Genomic DNA, 9,310 nt, shown 5'->3' with positions numbered 1-9,310 from the left:
ACGTTACCCGAAATACGTCCCGATGTTTCGGGAAGTTTACCCACCAAACAATGTCTTTTATTTTTGCCAATAGAGCATCAAAAGATCCGACTCATGTTAATATTGTGTCTGCTGTCATTATTTGTTATTATTATTATATATAATTAAAGGTGCAGTGCGTTTACGTGAAGGAGGATTCATGCACGATGATATTAAGTAACATTTCATCAGCGTAGAATCGTTGGGAAATAAGAATCGTTGTGCTTTCGTTACCTGACAAAAAGCTGTTTGCATTTAAATAGAGAGGCGGCCATGTTTCTACGGGAGCCCAGGAGGGACAGTGGTTCTAAACGCTCGGTACTCGGTAGAATTTAAAGTTTATTTCACTTTAGTTTTTTTAATACAACTTTAGTTGTATTATGTTTGAGCTTTTAAATCCTGAAATACCCGGACCGAGTCTATAGATCAATCGTATGTATTTTACTTCACAGATGCCAAACTAAATGAAATAGACTAAAGCAAAAGAAAATAGTTCAAAGTAAAAAATAAATGTAATACAATTAGAATAAGGCCGATGGATGCAAGACAACAAAGTGGTGATACAATTAAAATACACAATAGAGTAGAATTCTACACACAGAAGTCTTGATGTCAACAAGCTCTTCAAAGATAGTTTTCAGATTATTATGTTGCACCAAAGTCAGTCTCCAGTGTGTCTCTTGCATTTTGTAATTCTTGCTTTTAATTACGGAAACAAAGTTTGTGCGTCATGAGAACAATAAAAAAATGGTGCAAACTCCCTAAAATATGTACCATGTCACTCTATATTCCATCTTCAGATCCATACCGTTGTTGCCTCCTGCAGAGACAGAACCGCCCTTTACTTCCTGCTCCTAAGCCCCGCCCCCTGCCCCCTCCCTCCATCCACCTATCACCCCGTTGCCACTGCCCCCCCCCCCCCCCCCCCTCCGCTCCGTCCTTCCACTCCAGCTTTCATCCGCCGCAGAGAGCTGGAAACAGCAGACGGAGAGACGTGCGATCGCCTTCAGGGGTTTCCAACTGTTTCTTTCTCCTTCGTCTCGTTCTTTGCTCATCATCACACCGGCTCTCTATCCGTCTCTCTTTCCATACCTCTAAATCTCTCTCTCTCTCTTTCTCTCAACCATTCCGTCCCAAGAGCCCGACTGCGAGTGCGGCAGCAATAAAAATACAACGATTCAGTTTCTTCTGGTATTTGATAGCCAACGCCGACACCAGTGACGGTGCGCATACATAAATAATACAAACCACCGACACAAGCAGACACACACAACGCCTGCCATACTCTCATATATTCAGACAGAAACAGAACAATTCTGTATTCATGTGAACAAGCTTGCTCCTTCAAAACGGGTCAACTTTGTAGAGCCTGAAGGACTCCTCTTCAGGCACTATAACCCGGGTCGAGTCCCTACCTCTTTTTGGTGATACTTGATGGCCAGTTTGAGCTTGGCCAGGTCGTGGCACTGCCTCGGGTCCAGCTCCTCGCTCTGGTCGTTGTCTCTGTGGTTCAGGATGGTTTCCAGCTCTCGTGAGCTCCTGGCCTGGTCCAGAAGGTCTTTGGCGAAGCGTTTGCACTGCTGCGACAGCTCCTCGTACTCCTGACGAAACTCGTTCTCCACCTGAGAGCAGGAAGCGGTAGAGAACCCTTGGTACCGAGTATTTACGATGGGCCTGTAGAGATCCATGAGTCCTATCGCACAACCACACTGCCAACAAGCTCTCAACAGCTTCATGTACCTCATATCAAACCCAAAAGCATTGCTACCCAAAATAAATCCTATTCTCAGCCAGAAGAATGACGATGTCTCTGCTAGAAGTCTGAGCGGAAGCCCAGGCAGCCGACACAACGAAAGGTATAGTGGAATGAGTGAAGGACAACCTTTAACGAGTAACATAAACAATATTTGATGTGTTTTATAGCCCATGAAGTTCAGAATGTGGCGTCCTTCCAGTGGAGTTCTTGACTTTACGCCAATGAGGACCGCAGCTGCTCCTAAAGGCTCCCGGTGGACCAGCACTTCAAGTTGGCCGTGAGCTTTATATTGTGGAAATACATTTTTTTCAACACAAAGGCTCTACTGGTCCAGATACCTGACGAGTCACTGAGACTAAACCTTTCCTCTGTCGGAGTCTTGATGAACCTGTCGGAGTCTTGATGAACCTGCCTAAGTCCTGATTGATCTGTAAGACCTGTTTAAGTCTTGATGGATCTGTTAGACTCTTGATGGATCTGTAACAGTCTCAATGGATCTGTAAGAGTGTTAATGGGCCTGTAAGAGTCTTTGGTCAGTGCCCATACCTTGCTGAGCTCTTTGAGTTCCCAGCCCAGTCTGAAGGCGGTGAGGATGGGGTCTTCACTGGACAGCGCGATGAGGGAGGGCGAGGCCAGGGCCTTGTAGATATTGAGTCGAGACCTTGAATGCCGAAGACTGTCGACCTACGGGAGAGGAGAACGATTCAGACGTTTAGGGTTTGGAAGTAACCTGAACTGCATCGTGCCATCTCCTCACTGATTGTCTGGTTTTCTGTCGGTCGTATCGATGCGAGTTTTGATTGAGACTGTTTCAAAACTGCTCCTTGAGGATCGGACTATGTGTACTTCTATCTTTCTGTCCATTGTCTTACGTTGACGATGTTGTGCTACAGTGTTTATTCTGCATGTTATTGGTCTGATTTAATGTTTAGTTTTGCTGAAGACAATACAGTTGTGTGTTTATTCATGTGCAACAGAGATTAGTCAAAAGTACCAGAAGATTTCCAACCTTTGTTTTTCCCCCTTGGCAAAACTTTTAATTTAAATTGTGTTTTTCGTCATCATTATTTCTTTAAAACGACTCCATAATTAAAGTATTTTAACTGAGAGTTAGTGAGTGAGGTGGAAAACACTGAAAACAGTGTTATTTATTCATGGGGAGAGGAAATCTAATGACAAGTATCTAATTGTTTGAGAAAAGATGCTGAAAATAAATGTCAGCGCTTGTGATGCAAATTTGGAATAATTGCTGTAAATTCCAATATTGATTTTCTGCGAAACAAAGCGTGCACTTAAAGATGAATAATCACTTACCTCTGAACTGGACACGCATTCGACACAGTCACATCGTATCTGGTGAGGTCTGGGAATGGTGACCTTCACAGGAAAACAACACAATGAACAATAAATCCTCACTGATAACTTCTAAATAAGGATTTAATATGAAAGTAATCACTCTTCTCATGAAGGCTTGCTTTTAATGCATGACTTTAGTTTTAGCATTTAGAGAGGAATCACCTTCCGCTGGACGAGCAGCTTGATGATCTCGTAGTTGTTGGTGTGAGCAGCGAGCATGATGGGAGTTATGTCCGGGGTGAACTCTGAAAACTGACTGTCCATCATCAGCGAGGGAACCTGGAGAAAAAAACAAGATCTTTTATAAAATGACACGTTGCATTTTTACTAAAAGTACTGATTTATAGTGTAAAATAATACATTCAAACTGTTATGTTACTGTGCAAGTTTTTAATGTATGTTACTGCGTGTTTTTAACTGTATGTCACTGTGCGTTTTTAACTGTATGTCACTGTGCGTTTTTGACTGTATTTTACTGATCAGTTTCTAATGTGTTATGTTACTGTGCATTTTGTAATGTATGTGACTGTGCAGTTTTTAAAAGCCTTAAATTCGCCTTAAATTCACCTCAAACGTCTGAAAGCAAAAGACAAATTAGTCAAATTAACCAAATTAAACTCACTTGAATCTGATTAAAACCAATTCAATGAGTGTAATTGGACAAAGACGCTTCCTGCTGCAGAGGTACATGCTTGTAAAGCTCATTATATTCCACTGAACACCTGCTGCCCCGGAGACATTGAGAGGACGAGTGTTTCATTACCGAAAGAAGAAGAGAATTTAAGGTTCTGCTGGTCTGAGCCCAGAAGAGCTGACCAGTCTAGATATCTGGATCCATATCCTTTAATAATAGCAATTGGTGCCATTAACTTACATTCAATACAGTCAGCATTATATTACAGTAGCTTAGACATATTCCAGTGAATGGAAAGAGACATGAGGGTACATTTTACATACATATACACAATGGTTTTGTTTGTATATGTATGTATTTTTGTGTTTTACACAGTGAAATATTTAACCTTTCATAGCCATAAAAAATGTATTTTTCCAAAGGTATAAAAACCAAACCGTTGCATGAGGATACATTTCACATGCATACACATAAATACATCACAACACACTGCTTTTGGTCCAGAAAGAGGCCTCGCCACAATGAAACCACGACAAGGGGGACGTGAACACAATCGGGCTCACTGGACCCACAAGAGTCTGAGCCTTCCAGTCAAATCCAATTTATGCAAATCCCAGAATGCTTCGGGAGGCCGGCATGCAGAAATATTCAAATGCAGCAGTATTAAAAATTGGCATAAAATAGCACACATTCATTACACCGCTCGACTGTTGCCCAACGTCGCATGAGATTATCCTGCAGAGAGAGAGAGACTCGGCCTGACAGGCGGCGGCGGGTCGGCCTGAAACACACACTTATATGTTTATATATATATACAAATATATATATATATATATATATATATATATATATATATATATATATATATATATATATATATATATATATATATATATATATGTTCATACTTTTATATAAAGATGAAAATGTGTGTGCGAGTCGAGCAGAAACCCTGAGCGTCTGAATCCTGTGACAGACACACACACACACACACACACACACACACACACACACACACACACACACACATCAGAAGGAGTGAGAGGAGCAGACTTGAGGAGGAGGAAGATGTGGACTCTTTCATCACGCAGAGGGAGAAACAAGCAAAGAGTTGCTCTTCGTCCTCCTCCTTTAATCTCCTCCTCCCTCCCTACTTCCTTCCTTCACACCCTCTCCCCTATCTCCATCCTTCACTCCCTCTTTCCTATCTCCTCGTCTGACCTCCTGCTATCTCCTCCTCCCTCCCTCCCTCCTCTCCTCTCCTCTCTTCTCCTCCCTCTCTTCGTCCTTCCTCCACTGCCAAAAACATTTTTTTCTGCCCTTTTTTTCCTGGTGTGATAAGGAGTGTGAGAGCAGCTGCCAAAGGATTAAAGACACACACACACACACACACGCACACACACACACACACACACACACACACACAGGTAAGCTACCTCTACAGTTTGCTGTTGTGTGTTTTAAGTGAATAAATGGAGGTGTATGTATGTTTGGCGTCTCAGCTGCTGGTGATGAGGCCTCACTCCCACCAGGACTGACCCACATAACAAACAACTAAACACTGCAACAAATCTGCCGCTCGCTGTTTTTATTACGCTTTTTTTTTTATTGCGCAGTCGACTTTTCAGAGGACTTCAAAAACCCAACAAGTTCGCTGAGCGGGGAAACGAACACGTGATGGTCGGGTTCAAAACCACGACAGGGAGGATATGAAGGATGTAAACGATGCAACGATGCAAACGATGTAAACGATGTAAACGATGTAAACGATGCAACGATGTAAACGATGTAAACGATGTAACGATGTAAACGATGTAAACGATGTAAACGATGTAAACGATGCAACGATGTAAACGATGTAAACGATGCAACGATGTAAACGATGTAAACGATGCAATGATGCAAACGATGTAAACGATGTAACGATGTAAACGATGCAACGATGTAAAGCTTTAACGTGACATGATGTCAAACAATGAGACTGAAGGGTTGCAGCAATGAGACTGAAGGGTTGCAGCAATGAGACTAAAAGGTTGCAGCAATGAGACTAAAAGGTTGCAGCAATGAGACTGAAGGGTTGCAGCAATGAGACTAAAAGGTTGCAGCAATGAGACTGAAAGGTTGCAGCAATGAGACTGAAGGGTTGCAGCAATGAGACTGAAGGGTTGCAGCAATGAGACTGAAGGGTTGCAGCAATGAGACTGAAGGGTTGCAGCAATGAGACTGAAGGGTTGCAGCAATGAGACTAAAAGGTTGCAGCAATGAGACTGAAGGGTTGCAGCAATGAGACTGAAGGGTTGCAGCAATGAGACTGAAGGGTTGCAGCAATGAGACTAAAAGGTTGCAGCAATGAGACTGAAGGGTTGCAGCAATGAGACTGAAGGGTTGCAGCAATGAGACTGAAGGGTTGCAGCAATGAGACTGAAGGGTTGCAGCAATGAGACTAAAAGGTTGCAGCAATGAGACTGAAGGGCTGAACTGCTGCATGATGATCTATAAACAACGTGTTCATATTAATGAGTGTTTATGAATTAAACATGAAGGTTCCTGCTGACGTCTGCAGGTTGAGTCTCCAACGTAACTGAAGATTAAAAACATTTTAAAAAAAGGAAAAATCAATAAAGTGTAAAAACTGAAAACAAACAAACAAACAAGAAGCGAGGAAGAGAGAACTCAGCTGATTGGTTCTCATCTTCGTCAAACTGAGAGGCGACTGAAAGAAAAAAATAGAAGGAAAAAAAAAAACGTCTTCCCACAATGCCTTGCGCTTCGGCCAAGGGTTGGTTGCCACGGCGACGCGGAACCTCGCAGCTTCAGACGGTCCAGAAAATAAATCACGAGAAGATTTATTTAAAATGTTATTAGTCTCTCTCTCTCTCTCTCTCTGACACACACACACACACATACACACATACACACACACACACACACACACACACCGTCTCTACATCCTGTGTCATGGTGCGTCTATCAAACCAGATGTTTTCACCTCCGTCCTCTCAGCAGAAAGAACGCTGCCACACACACACACACACACACACACACACACACACAAACTTACACACACACACACACACACACACACACACACACACACACACACACACACACACCTGCTTCTCGCCGCTGGGCCGGCGGTGCGACAGCAGCAGCTCCACGGCGCCCACCACCTCCTTCCTGATGGCGTAGAGCAGGGCGTCGCCCGTGTGGATGCCGTGGTCCAGCAGCAGCTCCATGATCTCCAGGTTCTCGTTCTCGATGGCGATGAGCAGCGCGCTGCGGCCCAGCGGGTCCAAGCAGTTCACGTCCATGTTGTAGTAGACCTCGGCCTCGCGGAGCGCGTGCTTCACCCCCGCATAGTCACCTGGGGGGGGGGGCAGCTTTAGATGGAGAACCTTCAGCTGGAGAACCCTTCAGCTGGAGAACACTTCAGCTGGAGAACACTTTAGCTGGAAAACCCATCAGCTATCGAACCCGTCAGTTGGAGAACCCTTCAGCTGGAGAACCCGTCAGCTATAGAACTCTTCAACTGGAGAACCCGTCAGCTATAGAACTCTTCAACTGGAGAACCCGTCAGCTGGAGAACCCTTCACCTAAAGAACCCGTCAGTTGGAGAACCCTTCAGCTGGAGAACCCGTCACCTGGAAAACACTTTAGCTGGAGAACCTGTCAGCTATAGAACCCTTCAACTGGAGAACCCGTCAGCTATAGAACCCTTCAGCTATAAAACCTGTCAGCTGGAGAACCCTTCAGCTGGAGAACCCTTCAGCTGGAGAACCTGTCAGCTGGAGAACCCTTCACCTAAAGAACCCGTCAGCTAAAGAACCCGTCAGCTGGAGAACCCGTCACCTAAAGAACCTGTCACCTAAAGAACCCGTCACCTAAAGAACCCGTCAGCTGGAGAACCCTTCACCTAAAGAACCCGTCAGCTGGAGAACCCGTCACCTAAAGAACCCTTCACCTGGAGAACCCTCCAGCTGGAGAACCGTCAGCTGGAGAACCGTCAGCTGGAGAACCCGTCACCTAAAGAACCCGTCAGCTGGAGAACCCTTCACCTAAAGAACCCGTCAGCTGGAGAACCCGTCACCTAAAGAACCCTTCACCTAAAGAACCCTTCACCTAAAGAACCGTCAGCTGGAGAACCGTCAGCTGGAGAACCCGTCACCTAAAGAACCGTCAGCTGGAGAACCGTCACCTAAAGAACCGTCAGCTGGAGAACCCGTCACCTAAAGAACCGTCAGCTGGAGAACCCGTCACCTAAAGAACCGTCAGCTGGAGAACCCGTCACCTAAAGAACCCTCCAGCTGGAGAACCGTCAGCTGGAGAACCGTCAGCTGGAGAACCGTACCTTTCTCCACGGCCGTGAGGTAGGCCCTCTCCTCGGCAGACAGCTCCACCTCCGCCCGCACGATCTGCAGCGGGATGCGGTCGCGGTACGGCGAGTACGTCGCCTAGGCAACGCAAACAACAACAACAAACAAGGTTAGCAAAAAGAGAATCAAATCCGTAGAAATGAGGAACAAATCAAACGGATCCATGAAAAGACTTCAGTTGTTTATTAAATGCTTTCAATGAGACATTGTTCTGTTAAATATGCTAATGAGGCTTTCTGTACCGCTGACGCAGAGACGTCATTCTGGATCTGTTTCTTTCCTCTCGTCGTGTTGTTTACTATTTACATTGATGCTAAAGCCGCTGATCTGTTCTAGGTTTGAAGGTTAAAGGCTCGTTTACGTTGAGTGGAAACATGAATCCTCTTTTATCTTCATATTGAACACATTGATTTTAATCTCAGTGATCAGAGAGCTTCACTCAGAGCTGTAAACATCTCAACTGTTTGTTTTATGGCTCAAACCGGCGCCGAGGTCAAACACCATCAGCTGTTTGTTTGTTTGTTTGTTTGTTTGTTTGTTTGTTTGTTTGTTGGTGAGATGAAACTCTTTGTCTTGTGTTACTTCAAAAGTCGACGCGTACGACTGTTGAAGTAACAATCAAGTCACAGTGAAGAACATCAGAGGAGAAGATCACAAAGAACCAGAAAGACTTGTTGTGTGTGTGTGTGTGTGTGTGTGTGTGTGTGTGTGTGTGTGTGTGTGTGTGTGTTTCTTGCATATCCGTCATTGTGGGGACCACTCAGTGAGCGGGGACATCTGGTCCTCGTATCGCCAAAGGGCTGTTCCCTGTTTGGTTTCAGGGCTTTGGGGCTCGGCCTGAAGGGACGTAACAGAGGGAGGACTGTGTCGGCGCTGGACTCACCTTCTTGTAGTACAACTGCGTCATGGGATTCATCGGGCCGGTCTGCAACCGAGACAGAAGAAGAGCGTTAGGAAAAGGAAATACAGCGACGCAGAGGATGAAGAAACAGAGAAGGAAAGAGAGATATTCTTCACTTGAACATCTCATAAAGGAGGAGGAGGCAAACAAAACAGTTTAGCATTTGTATCGAAGCCGCTACAAATCATTTTTTAAGCGATTTCAGTTTAAATGACTTTAAACGCTCTCAAAACTCAAAGTTAAAAGACATTCATTGTAACTCCAGAACTTGC

The 9,310-nt window shown here is 44.6% G+C and overlaps 1 protein-coding gene across 1 annotated transcript in view; it reads right to left on the bottom strand.

Moving 5' to 3' along the window:
* Positions 1–9,059, bottom strand: part of trpc5a (transient receptor potential cation channel, subfamily C, member 5a) — a 46,744-nt gene extending 37,685 nt beyond the window's left edge. Inside the window, exons 1-7 of the mRNA XM_068587386.1 lie at positions 9,021–9,059; positions 8,113–8,215; positions 6,878–7,128; positions 3,293–3,409; positions 3,089–3,151; positions 2,321–2,458; positions 1,434–1,640 (exon numbers count right to left, since the gene is read on the bottom strand). Coding sequence (XP_068443487.1) covers positions 1,434–1,640; positions 2,321–2,458; positions 3,089–3,151; positions 3,293–3,409; positions 6,878–7,128; positions 8,113–8,215; positions 9,021–9,053 — 912 coding nt within the window. The 5' untranslated portion in view covers positions 9,054–9,059. The remainder of the gene's footprint in view (positions 1–1,433; positions 1,641–2,320; positions 2,459–3,088; positions 3,152–3,292; positions 3,410–6,877; positions 7,129–8,112; positions 8,216–9,020) is intronic.
* Positions 9,060–9,310: the final 251 nt, after the last annotated feature.

The sequence above is a fragment of the Clinocottus analis genome, unplaced genomic scaffold (genome assembly GCF_023055335.1).
Source record: "Clinocottus analis isolate CAN_PGR_092001 unplaced genomic scaffold, fCliAna1.0.p SCAF_21, whole genome shotgun sequence".
NCBI classification, from domain to species: domain Eukaryota; kingdom Metazoa; phylum Chordata; class Actinopteri; order Perciformes; family Cottidae; genus Clinocottus; species Clinocottus analis.
This window is presented reverse-complemented; position numbering and strand designations above follow the sequence as displayed.